Raw genomic sequence first — 13,308 nt, 5'->3', positions numbered from 1 at the left:
CAGGTGTGCGCCAGGTCAGAGTGCCAGGGAGGCCGATGTCCCCACGGGGTGGCCATCAGCCCAGGCGTGCCACGAGAAACACCTCTTGTATTGACCGCGGTGCCGCGATACAGCGTGGAGAGGCCCTTCCCGGGGAGTCCCTGTCCCACCGCTGTCCCCCACCTCCTGCCCCCCTGGCGGGACCCCCCCGACCCCCCGACACGGACTCTATAAGTATGGACACCGAACACCACGAAGGAAAGGGAGGAGCCGGGGGGAGAGGGCAGCGGGAAGCGGAGGCGAGCGGCTGGGGGGGCGCGGGGTGCGCGGTGGGGCCGGGGCCAGGGGAGGCTCCCCGGGGCTCAGCGCGTCCTCGGCGGGGTTGTGCTTAGCATGTACCAGGGAGGGGGGATGCTCGGCCGGTCCCCTGCCCCGCAGCCCCGCTCCGCGGGGGCTGGAGCCGGCTTCTCCCACCGCCGCTGCCGGTGGGCGCTGTCCGAGCGCGGAGCCACGGCGCCCACGCGGAGGGTCCCGAGCGGCCCGGAGGGGCTCAAACGTGCGTCTGCATCCGCCTCTGCAGGGGCCGGCTGGGGTCTGAGTTTTGGGAAGACGACTGGGAATGGTGGGAGGAGGATGCGGAGGCCTTGCTGGCCTTGTCGAACTGCACGTAGCCGTCCTGCTTGCCGCTGCTGCTGATGCTGCTGTCGCACTGGGTGTCGAGGAAGGAGCTGCTGTCGCTCATGGAGCCGCGCTGGAACTCGCGCTCGCACAGCTCGATGGAGCTGCTGCCCATGCCCAGCACGAAGCGCTGGCTGTAGTCGTAGAGGCGGCTCTGCCCGCTCAGGGTGCTGTAGATGTTGGTGAAGGACATGCCCGTGGGCACCCGCTGCTTGCCCGCCGGGCGCAGGTCAGCCGGGCAGCCCGACAGCGAGATGGTGGGGGTGGAGTGGTGCTCCTTGAAGGTGTTCACGCTGTAGTAGCCGTTGGTGGGGTCCTGGGGAATGGGAGAAGCGGGGCAGGTTGGTGGTGGCCTCCCCGGGCACCTCCCTGGGCATTTGGGGTGCCCGCCCTGCCCATCCACCCGGGACATGCGAGACTTATCAGAATCATGGAATGTGCTGAGTTGGAAGAGACCCACAAGGATCATCCAGTCCAACTCCCACCTCTGCACAGACCCCTCAACAATGCCACCCTGTTCCTGGCAGCGCTGTCCAAAGGCTCCTGGAGCTCTGGCAGCCTCGGGGCCGTGCCCGTTCCCTGGGGAGCCTGGGCAGTGCCAGCACCCTCTGGGGAAGAGCCTTTGCCTGATACCCAACCTAACCCTCCCCTGGCACAGCTCCGGCTGCTCTCTCAGGTCCTGTTGCTGGTCACAGAGAGCAGAGATTAGAGAAGAGCTGTCCCTCAGGAAGAAGCTGCAGACTCCCATGAATCTCCCCTTGGTCTCCTCCAGGCTGAACAAGTCAAGTCACCTCAGTTACTCCTTGTATGAACCCTCCAGACCCTTCCCCATTTTCATAGCCCCCCTTTTAGAGGAGGGCTCAACCACCAAACCAGCCAGCACCGTCCTCTTGTGCCACCAGTAGATTCCAATCTGTTCAGCCCCCTCCAGGCCAGGACACAAGTGTCCCTTGCACGCTACTGTCCTGGCACCACACCTGGGGCCACAAAACAGTGCCAGCATGCCAGAGCCTCTCTCCCTGCACAGGGACAGCCCTCTGGGACAGGCCACCAGCGGGGACATGGCCCAAGGACAGAGCCTGGCAGCAGCAGTGCTGGGTGAGGCATGAGCTGGTTCTGCCTGCTGGTGGGCACGGAGAGGGGTTCCCAGCACCCCGGGGTGCAGCCCCTCTGCCAGGAGTGACGGGGGGGCTCTGAGCCCATCTCTTCACTGGGGATAGAGGCAGGCCCCAGGATCCAACCCACCTTCAGGTTTTGAAACTCCTTCTCCTCCTCCTTGAGCACCTCGAGCTGCTTCAGCACCGAGTCCTGCTGGAACTCCCCCCGGTCCATCTGGGAAAAGACACAGGCAGGGGTCAGCATCCCAGCACCGACTGACCCCGCGTTCCCCGTCCCCCCATCCACCAGCAGCCCCAGGGCACTGGGAAGTTGCCACCACTGGATTCAAGGACTCGCCCAGGGGTGCCCCAGCGGTGTCCGAGGACGGATGCCCAAAAGCCACAAAATTCCCTGGGTTACAGATTGTTTTTCCCTGTTTAGGACAGAAAAAGGCAGGCTGATGCAGAAAACGAATTATTTACCGAGATGAGGGCTGGGGCTGCACCCGCCTGCCCAAAGCAACACCCCCAAAATCGCCTTTTTCTTTTCTTTCTTTTTTTTTTTTTTTTCCCTTCTTTTCATCCTTTCCTCCTTAGCTGAACTTGGCCGCCTCATTAGTTTTCCTTTGAAGGCTGGCTGTGATGGGGGGAGGCGGGGAGGAGGGGCAAGGTGCACATTAATTACACCACAGCTTTAATTACCCTTCCTTCAGCACACGGCGCTGTGCAGGAAGCAGGATAATTATCAACCCATTTATCCGTCGCCTTTTTTTAGCTTCTCCCGCATTCACCGGACGCCTCCAGCCCGACTTCTCCGGGATCACAGCCCCACATCAGCCCCAAAATCCCCTTTTATTGCCCATATTCTCTCCTCTTTAAGATGCTAAGTGGCTGTGGAAATTCACCCGCGGCACTTGCTGTTCATCTCCCGAAAGCCTTTGATGTGGCTGTTAAAGGCAATAAATTAAAGTACCTGAGTTTTCCTAGGGAAAAGAAAGCCTGTATCAGCCATTGATTTACCAGGATAAATACTGGTGTCGCCGAGGATTAAACGAGTGCAGCTAAAATGGGACATGGAGGGTTTTTTGCTCTTCCAGCCCCGGCGACCCCCTCGATTCTCTAAAGCATCTCTGCAAAGGCAGACTGGGGCTGTTAACCCTCTCGGAAGAGTTTAACAGGTCCCAGCTCGGAATGAAAAGGGAAAACCACCTCTCCTCCTTGGATTTTTTTTTTTTTTGTGTTGGCGTGGATGACGCAGGGCCAGATCCAGAGATGGAGAGGGGACAAGGGAGGTGGGAACCAAGGGAACAATCCCACTGTGACCAAACCTCTCCGGAATTAATGTCGGGTTTGATGGGGTGTTTGAAGCCATTTTATTTAAGCCATTTATTTTATTTAAGCCACTGAAGTGATGGTGGGAATGATCCAGGTACTGGGATGCTCCCGGAGCTCCGTGGGGACCCTGCCTGTCCCCTGTTCTCGGAATTTGGCTGCGCCCCGTGGATTTGGGGACTGCAGGGAGTCTCCACATGAGGTCCACAAAGCGCCACCACATCACCGAACCTCCGCTCCCCCATCACAGCCGGTCATTAACGTCAACTTTATTAAAGTTTTACACCGTTAATTAGTGGGCGGTGGGATCCTCGTTAGTGTGATTTCCTCTTTGTCATCACCGAGTCAACACCGGGGAGGGACGGACGTTAACTGAAGTTCACTCCACCACCAATATTAACGGGGATTATGAAGAGGCAGAGGGAAATAGACGGAAAAAGAGACCAGAGATGTCTGAGTGCCCTGGCATGGGATGCCCCAGCGTCACTCCTGGACGTTTTTCCAGAGCCATCCTTTCTCCAGCCAGGTGACAGCACCAATGTGCTCCGGGCCTGGCCGTGCGGATGGCTGGGGACACACCCGCCTGTTCGAGCCAAGTGCCAGGACTTCATCCTGCCTGGCACTGCCAGGCGCCAGCAGCCCTCCCCTTCCCCAGAACAGCGGGGCATCGCAGGAGGGGGACAAAGGCCTGCCCCTGCCCGAACCTCGCCGCTGCCTCCGGGTCAGCGTGGCTGAGGGATGTGACAAACTGCATCCCCGACCGCCACCGCCTCGGTTTCCCCCCTGCAGAAGGCAGGGACCCTCTCTAGGTCCTGAAGCATCCCCTCGGGCCGGCAGTGCTGGCTCCCCCCTGCCAGGCTCCCCCAGCGCCGGGAAGCGCCGGCTGCGAGCAGCGGGCAGCGCCGCGCCCCCCGCGTTCCACGCCGCCAAATGGAGCCTCTGGGACGGAGAATCCGACAGGATATTAAATTCTTGGCTTTCATTAGTGGACACAATATGTTTTTTAAAATGCTGCTTCAGGTTCCTGAGTGTCCTCCAGACCCGGCGGGCTCGAAGCGCCTCCCCCCCCTCGCTCCAGGGTTAATTACAGAATTTCCGGCTGCCTGGCTAATTGGATTCCCCCCGGCAGCACTTGTGCGGGCCAGACGTTACCAGCGTGAGGAGGTTGGTGGTGATTCTCGAACAGCGACTTCCTCTGCCCCCAGCGAGGGAACAAGCCCACGAATAAAGGACCTCTCTGGGAATTCCCAGCTCGATGAAGCTTTACCACCGTCAAACACCGGCTCTGGCTTCGGTCGCCCCGTGATGTGAGCTCCTGTGCCCACCACAGGAGAAGCTGCCCGCCTTGTCCCACCTCTCTCCAAAATCCTGCTTTGGGACGGGCCAGCGCCGCTGGAAGGGGCCGGCTGTGAGGGAGGGATGTTCCCCGAGCCTCCTGGGCGAGGCGGGATGTGGTGGAACCGCAGCCCGCTCCAGTTCGGGGCCGGACTGACAGCTCGGGGCTGCCGGTGGCGGTGGCAGTGGCCACTGGGCACATGGAACACGTCCCAGCCCGCGGGCACGGGGGAAGGCAGAGAAAGGGGCAGAGAAAGGGATCCTGTGTCCACTGGGCTGCAGGTCCTAAAGGAAGGAGCCTCGCCCAGAATGGAAATTCTGCTTCTTTGATTTTTTCCTCTTCCACGGGGATCTGAGCTGAGCACCTGTCTGGAAAAGGATGTCTGGTGCTGATCACCTGGGAAAGCTGTGAACAAACTGGGGACAGCCCTTGGAGCGCAGGGATGGGTTAAAGGAGACAAGAAATGATAAACCTGTCACTGGATTGATTATTTTGACTGTTCCACTCCAAATATGAGCCACAGGCGATGCCTGGATCTGCCTGGCCACAGCGGGGCATGAATGATCCCGAAGGGATGAATGATGCAGGGAAGGAGATCTCTGGGACGCCCCTGCCTGCCTGTCACTTTGGGATCATCTCTGACTGCTCATGGCAGTGGGGATGGCTCCTTTGGGATTATTGGCCCCATTTCACAGCTGGGGAGTCACGGGGTCCGATCAGCCAGGAATAAACCCAGCCGTGGTAAGGGAGAGGAGGCTGTGCCACGCCGGGGCTCACCGTGCTCAGCATCTCCCTCCTCACAGCCCGTGCCCGTGCAGCGCGTCCCGCAGGAGGGAGAACGCGGCTGTTGCGCTTTATTTTCCCCAGGATCAAACCCTTTACCCGGCTCTTTTGCCTCCAGCCACTGCAGCTGGCAGCCTCTTCCCTGCCCGTAGGCACTGCCTGGCAGAACAGCTCTCGGAGCAGGGGGTGGGAACGCCGCTGAGGCAATGTGAACATATGCAAATCAGCCAGCGTGACGCGTATCCTAAGGTGTTAATGAGTTTATAGATGCATGAATAATTACTTGTGAAAAGCACGGTGAGCTGCCGAGGTCACAGATGGCTGGAGAATGACAAAACAGCGTTTGTGGGGACGGAGAGTCACGCTGGCACCCGGCGGCCGGGAGCGGGACACGGGGGGAAGCCGAGCACAAAGGCGCAGGCACGGCGCTGAGGATCCTGCAGAGCAGCGGGAGCAGCTCAGGCTGGGCTGGAGTCAGGGCCAGGGGCCGGGATGGGGATGGGATGGAGAGCAGCGAGGAGCTGTTGGCCAGCGTGGCTGCTCCTCGTTAACACCCCAGTAATGATCCCGAGCTGAACTGCGGGGCGTGATGAACACTGGTGAGGGTGAGGAGACCATCTCAAAGGATGGAGATCTCACAGGACGCCTGGAGAAGGCAAATGGGGAAGCAGAGGGAATAATGCTGGCGCTGGGAGGAGGGAGAGCTGGAAAATCCCGGGGTGAGGGGAGGGAGGTGCTCGGCACTGCCCTCCTCCTGCTAAAGAGGTCTCATTGCTCCTCATCAGCAAGGAAAAGTTTTTAACTTGATCCTTCATTTCCCTGACAAAGTTGGGACATTTCATCGGGACGCTTTTGGCATCCGCGGCTGGGAGGAGGATGCCAAACCAGCTGTTGGACGCAGCAAGGATGTGGATGAAGGACAGAGGGGGGTCTCTGCAGACTCTGTGGAGAGGAGGAATAGGGGAGTATTTCCTGGGAACGTGCTTGCTGAGGGCAGATGAGGGTGGGGAGGCTCTGATCCAGGCAGGGGAGGGGGCTTTGATGCCTTCTCCCTGCAGGTAGGATGTCCCAGCTGTCCCAAACCCTGCCAGCATCAGGGTCAGAGATCATGGACCATCTCTTCCAGCTCCTGATCGGCGCTGATCCAATGATGCCATTTCCAACTGCTGTATTTTCAGGAAAAATGCCTGGATTTGCCAGGAAAGGGGAAGAATTGCCCTCTTCCAGTGCAGCCAGGCTGTAAGTCTCTGTTTTGTCACATCTGAAAGTGCTCAGCTTTAAGTGTGAACCCTGTTCACACTTACACAGTTCCATTGTGCCGTGACCAAACCACCTCTCACTAGTCTGGCTGATTAAGACACAACCTCTCCCTCTAAGGCATTTTTTCCCAGCTCTCAAACAAATACTGTCATTTTTTTTCTGCACCATTTCCACCCCTGCCAGAATCCTCATTGCAACGTGCCCGGCACAGCTCCGCTCCCAGCCTCACCAAGGCACAAGCTGATGTGAAATCACCCCCTGGCTCCTGCAAATAACCTGAGAAAGGCCCCAGGATGGCTTCCGAGATCCTGTGCTTGAGCTCCCACCACCATCCTCCTCCTTGTTCACTCGGAGTAGTAAATGTTCTCTTCTGCTGAGGCTTCGTGTGTGCTTCCAGTTATGATCTGCAGTGGGATTTGGGATGATCCCCGATGCCCCTGTGGGAGCCAGACCTGGGCTTGGCACTGCTGATCACACAGATGATGTACAGGGTCCCATGGAGAGAAAGCTTCTCATTTCCCTTCATCCCAGCAGATTGCTCCAAACCCAACTCCAGCACCCTCTGTCCTTCCAGCCTTGCAAATCCCACCATGGACTTGCAGATTTCTCAGGGCAAAGCCCTACTGGGAACGAAGGGTCTTGCACAGGAACCCCAGTGGTGCTAGGATAAGTTGCCAGGTCTCCACCTCCTCTTAAATACTCTGGCAATCCTGACAATTTCAGCAAGCAATTCCACCCACTCTACGACGATCAGCGTTGCCTTCCCACCAGGCATTCATGGAACAGCTTTTGCAGGCAGGACATACAAGTGCTGCCCAAAAAATTGAGAATTAGTGGAGGAAAAAACCACCCAGCAGCCTAGAAAGCAGCCACCGGCTTCTTCAATCCCTTCCCCCTTCCCCATCTGCTCTTTTATCTCCTTTTTTTTTTCAGGATTCTTTGCCATTTCTCAGCTTCTATTTGTCACCAGCAAGCGAAAGCCAAGGCAAACTGGGGCTGAGCCCCAGAGAACAGTGACCAGAGCACACAGAGCGGTGAGGATGCGCCAGCATCAGGGCGCAAGCTGCATTTCCCGGATCTCGGCCGTCCACCTCTTGCCCTGCCCGTGTCTGTCGGTCCCCTCGGGTGAAGGCAGTGCCCTCGGGAAGGTGACAGCTCCCCGGTGTTACAGAGCCAGGCGCAGGCTGGCCCCACGGCCCCGGCGCTCCGCTGCGCATCCCGCCCTGCTCTGGGCGCGGCCCTCGATGGTGAGGAGCTCCTTGTCACCTCGTGCTGCCTCGCTGGGTGTCTCCCTGCCCTCTGCAGCTTTCCAGGTGCGAGGCGGCAAATTTGCTTTGCAATTAGATGGGCCGCTGCAATAAACCCTTAGCAGCTCTCCCTCCTCGTTAGCCAGGTTTCACTCGAGGAGTTTTTACGGCAAGAGAAAGTGGATCTCGAGAACAGCGTTTTTGGAAGAGCGTCTTTGCCTTGGGTGGTTATTACGGGGCTGAACGACACGTGTCGGGGCTCGTCACCATCAAACTTTGCCCGGAGCAATCGCTTGGGGAGGGGAAAGAATTCCTTACCATCAGCTGCTTGATGGTGGGGTGCTCCTCCGCCTCCCTGCCCGAGGCCGGCTCCTTGTGCACGATCTCCACGCGGATATCGTTCTTGGCAGAAACCACACCCTTGAGATCTGGGAAAAGAAGGAGACGGATAAGGGGCTTAGTCCGAGCTTCTGCAGGGACATGACTGAGGACTCCCGGCAGCACCTGAGAAAATAAACCCGGCTCAGCAAGCCCACTGGAGAGCTGGAGGTGCAATATTTGCGTTGCCAGAAGGAATGGCCCGCTCAGACTCCTATCGAATTCCTTTTGGAGCTCGGGTGGCCTCTGCCACGCTCAGGTGCTATTACCAGGGGCTGGGCTGTAGCAGAACTGCTCCCATAGGGAGTGAAATCGTTGTCCAGCCTGCTGATCCGTAGGAAATACTGCTCCTGAGGGATGGACCAGCTCTGCCCAGGCTCTGGGAACCCTTGAGAAAAGCCTCCCCCAGTCTGGGGTGCAGACAACACATGCAAAAGGCCAAGCAATGAGCACAGACATAGCAGGGACGGTTTTATCATCTCCAGGCAGCCTGGAAATGACAATGAGAGAAGAGAGAAACATTCTTGGAGAGACTCCCTGCCTTCCCTGAAGGTGTCAGGCGTGCTTTGAACAAGTCATTGTAGCAGAAGTAAACCGCGGAGCAGCGGGAGCAGAACGGCGGCGCAAAGCCGAGATGAAAAGCAGAGATGGAGGCAAATCTGAGCACCGAGACCTCAACAGCTTTGAAGCCATCCCCCAGCCATGGACCTGGCTCTCACCTCCCAGGGTGGCTGTGCCAGCCCTCCCAGACCCAAAAACTGCCTTGAACCACCGGTTTGTCAGATCTGCCTCCAGCTGATGGATCCAGCAGCGCCCTGCCAAGCCAGGATTGTGGGGATCAGTCCAGAAAAGGCCGGACCCCCTGGGAGATTTATCTCTAAACCAAACTGAATGATGCAACTGACACCAGCTCGAAGCTCTGTCCTTGAATTTATCTCTCCCAGCATCCCCTGTCCTCCACACCCGCAGCCCCCAGACCTCGCCAAGTCTCAGGGCACAAGGCAGAGCCTTTCACTGGAAAGTTACTACAGCTTCTGGTTTTAATGTTGTCCTGCTGGGACCACGTTCCTGGTGCTGGAGCCTCTGTCTTTAATCACAAGTAGATGCTAATCAGTGTCTTGCAGCTCCTCTCCCAGGAGTGTTCCCCCTCAAATAACTCTGGGCCGTTAAGTCACTGAAGATACAACAACAGATGCGCAGTAAATTTTTTTTCTTTTCCAGAGCCTCCAGGCTCAGTGTGTCTGCACCTGGTCCTTTTTTTTTTTTTTTTTCCCCTGCATTTTCCCAAAACACGGTCAGGAATTGCCTCCCCCATTGCTGTGAGCTGTGGTCGGTGGCTGGGTCAGGAGATTCCTTCTCCAGAGTCACTGCTGGGTCACTGTGTCCCCTCGACACAACAGTGCCTGCAGCCTGCATCAGGTTGTTGTTATAAATGATGGCACAATGCTCCAGTATTTGTCTTGGGAGAGGAATCTGCAGTCATCCTGGCAGGAAATGAGTCCTTCTCCTGCTATCCAAGTGCTCTGTCAATCCCATCATTCCTGAGCTGATCTCTGTAATAACTCTGCACATCGCACACCACTAACAGTGATGAAATTCCTTTCCTCACCTTTCAGCCTGGTGTTCCCACCCTTCTGCCACCAGAGACAGTGGCCACAGCATTCAGCTGGCATCAGCACCTCAAAACTGGGGTAAAAGCCCATCCACCCAGCACAACCCTGCAGGGTTCTGCACCCTGAGTGTCACTGGGCTCTGGTTCAGCTGCTGATGCTCCCAGTTCCCCCCAAACCCAAGGAGAGACTGTTTTGGCAGCTTTTGGAGCCAGGTCAAGGGGAACTGAGTGGCTTCAGTGCCCCCAGCACCCCATGCATGGATCTCAGGCTGGGGAATCCCACCTGCACTCTGGATTTGCTGCTGTCCCCAGCTGGGTCTGGCTCTTCCCTTCCCATAAGGTTTTGGGGAGGGAAGGGGGATCAGGGCAGGGACCTTCACTGATCCCTTGGGTGATCCCTTACTTATTCTGATCCCAAAGTGAAGTGGCAGAGAAGCCTTGTAGGGAGCACAGAGACCCCTGCCCTGGCCTGGGGAGGCTGCCCAGGGAATCACACTGCCAGGGGAGCAGCAGAGCAGGGAACACTCCCAGACCCAGCAGCCTCTGGTGTGTTGGAGACCCAAAAAGCTTTTCTAAATGGGATAGCACCTGAAACCCAGAGGAGAAAAGGGACTTCAAACCCTGCCACCATGTCCCCAGTGCCTTCTTTCCAGAACCTATCTTCCCAGCCCTGGTGTGGAAAATGCCTCTTCCTGATTTACCAAGGAGATAAATAACACAAGGCATTTGGCTGGGATGGCCTTGTCCCCTCTTGGCTTTCCCCTTGAAGAGCAGCCCATCCTTGCACGCCTCCAGCTTGTGAGGGTCTAAATCCTGGCGTTTCCACCACGTCTGGGATCTGTTGTCATGGCATTCCTGTGAAATCGTGTGTCCTGTAAAGAGCCCTGCACCATCTGGTTCCATCAAATGAGAGGGAAATAATAAACCACACGCTCTCTGTTTCTCTGAAGGATGTGGCATGGGGAAAAAACAGCCATGGACATGGGAACACGGCTTGGCCCTGCTTCCTTCAGGTGCCTGCATTGTCTCTTGCTGCCAAATGACATCAAACTGGCCTGGTCTTGGGTGCTGTCCATCAGCAATCCTTCCTCTAAAAGCAAGATGAATGACTTTCCCTATTTAATTCATTAATTCTTGCTAATGGAGGCTGTGAGAGTTCAAAAAAATGGGATAAACCAGGGAGAGGCATCATTATCATGCTGAAAATTAAACACATTTCTGCAGTGGGGGGTGGTGTGTCCTGACTGAATCCAGGAGCAGCCTGGTGTCTTTGATGGCTTTGTAAACCATCAAGGGGGGGGGGAAAATAAAAGAACAACAACTGGGTTTCCTGGCACACACGTGAGGAGTCTGGCATCCCGGGATCCGTACCACGCGTCTCGCGAGCCGGGAGCAGCGCCAAGGATCTCCTCCTCTCCCCAGAGGCTCGGAATGCTCTAGACAATCACACTCTTCTCCCTCCTGCTTTGGTGCTTTTTCACGGAGCCAACAATCCTCCTTTAATTTCCTGGTGTCTTTTTAATGAGGCCAGACAATGCTGCACTGCTTCCCGCTCCTCCTCCTGTACCTGCTTCTCTAATGTCACTACAACTTGTATTCCCACTGCAGCCAGACTCCAGAATGCACAAGTCCCACGAAAAACCCTTCTGCTGACTGGCATTCCTGCCAGGAATATGCATGTCAGGAAAACTGGAATTAAAACAGAAGCAGAACTGTGGAGGGTTTTTAAGCACCGACGTGGCACAGTGAGGATGCTTCTCCCTCTTATACCTCAGGATTTCTCCAAGGGAGAGATTAAGAGGTCCCCTGCACACCTTCTGAGCTGCCTGTGCTGCTAACAGGGATCAGCAGTTACCGTGGCATGTCCTCCATAAACCCTTCCCTTTTCCCACAGGGCTGCTGTTTGCAGCAAACACTTGGTAGACCAACAGGAGAAGCAGCTTGTGGGGAGAAGTAAATTCAGTAAATTGTGTTGGTAAATTCAGGCTCTGATTTCTCCCTGCTCCACTCAATTCACCCTCTCCCCGGAGTTCTCCCCCCAGCCCTTCCAAAGGGTGCAGCGAGGCGGGGGTGACACTTACTCCTCTGGGAGCGGGCGCAGCAGAAGGCGACGATGGTGGCCATCAGCACCAGGAACGCCACGCCGGCCCCCACGGCCACTCCGATGATCACCGCCATCGGCACCGACTCTGCAAGAGCAAGGAGAGGGAGCGTGAAGCTGGCTGGAGGTCACAGAGGGGGCTTTTCCCCCAGGGACCCACCCTGGCTACTGGCAAGAGGCTCAGTGATGAGCCCGGGGAGGGTTTTGGGGCCTCCTTCCCTGCTCCCCCATCCCTGCGTGCTGATGTCGGCACGGGCTGCCCGTGGGACGCTGCAGTTTGTACAGCCCTGCTTGTTCTGTGCCTCAGTTTACCCTGGGAGGAGAGGAGGGGGGAGCCAGAGGAGCAGATTAGCAACTGCTCTTGTTAGTGCCCTGTTGGTTAATGAATGAGCTTCTCTGAAGGATGAAGTGCAAAAGAAGACCGTGTGTTAGTATTATAAAGAAAGAAAAATTGCATCCGAGCAGGCTGATGGATGACTTAACCCAAGTCATCATTCACAGCCCCTCCCTATTTTATATCCCAATTTCCTGCCTTCTCCAGTGGCTTATCTACTGTCATCCTTCCAAAATTCCTGAGGGTGCTACAAAGACTGGGGCAGGAGGAATGGCCCATGCTGGGGCTGAGCACTGTGGGGTGGGATGTGTGGGCAGGGTTTGTGGGAGGCAGAGCACCCTCACATCCTTCTGCCTACAAGAACTCTGTCACCAAGCTCCTGGTGGGGATTTTGGGCTGTGGCTCAGCCAGCAAAGCTGATTTTTCTGTGTGAGCCCTGGCAGCAGCTTGTGAGGTGTGGAGAGGGTGGAATGGGAAACCACATTCATAGTGAGAGGGTCAGATTTGGAGCCCCAAAGCCTTTTTATCTCCCTGCTCTGTCTCTCCAGTTCCTCCAGGCACAGCTCTGACTTTACAGTGAGTGTTAGGTTGGATTAAGGAGGGGCAGCTATGGACACCACTCACACTGTAGGACACCACAGCTGTGGGTACCACAAATTGCCTTCCTTGGCTGGGATGATAAAGCTGCATCCCAAAGACCCTCTCCCCTAAAGCTGCAGGTATCTCTAGGTCCCCATTCCTTCTCTTTCTGAATACTCTGTAGGATCTTGTGAACCAAAAAGGGGATAACCCTGTCTGGGATGACCAGATAAGGTGGGTGAGTGTGTCCTCACAACTTTCCTGGACACCTCCTTGGAAAGTGCTTTCTCCTTGGAGGCCTTGCCTTGGAAATGGATGGGATGAATTTATGGAAAAATGTATGCAGAGAGGTGGTTCTCCTCAGAGGTCTGTGCAGATGGGGACATGAATGCTGCTGGACCTTGGGGACACAGGGGTGACCCTGCTGAGAAGCAAAGCCCAGGGACTGTCACTTGACTGGGTGAAACAGGAACCATTTCCTGTTGCCCACGGGTATGGAGCTGGGGGTGGGCACGAATTTCATCCTGGACCTGAGAGCACAGATCCCACCTGTGCCTTTCATCCTTCCCAAGGGGGACACACCCCTGCTGGT

The 13,308-nt window shown here is 56.6% G+C and overlaps 1 protein-coding gene across 4 annotated transcripts in view; it reads right to left on the bottom strand.

Moving 5' to 3' along the window:
- Positions 1-67: 67 nt before the first annotated feature.
- The window catches only part of KIRREL3 (kirre like nephrin family adhesion molecule 3), a 368,481-nt gene continuing 355,240 nt past the window's right edge, over positions 68-13,308 (bottom strand). For all 4 annotated transcript variants that reach the window (XM_038161414.1, XM_038161415.1, XM_038161416.1 and 1 more), the window contains 4 exons: positions 11,784-11,891; positions 8,031-8,140; positions 1,903-1,989; positions 68-973 (listed from right to left, as the gene is read on the bottom strand). In XM_038161414.1, the coding sequence (XP_038017342.1) occupies positions 530-973; positions 1,903-1,989; positions 8,031-8,140; positions 11,784-11,891 (749 nt within the window). In that variant the 3' untranslated portion in view covers positions 68-529. The remainder of the gene's footprint in view (positions 974-1,902; positions 1,990-8,030; positions 8,141-11,783; positions 11,892-13,308) is intronic.

The sequence above is a fragment of the Motacilla alba genome, chromosome 24 (genome assembly GCF_015832195.1).
Source record: "Motacilla alba alba isolate MOTALB_02 chromosome 24, Motacilla_alba_V1.0_pri, whole genome shotgun sequence".
In the NCBI taxonomy this organism is placed as follows: domain Eukaryota; kingdom Metazoa; phylum Chordata; class Aves; order Passeriformes; family Motacillidae; genus Motacilla; species Motacilla alba.
This window is presented reverse-complemented; position numbering and strand designations above follow the sequence as displayed.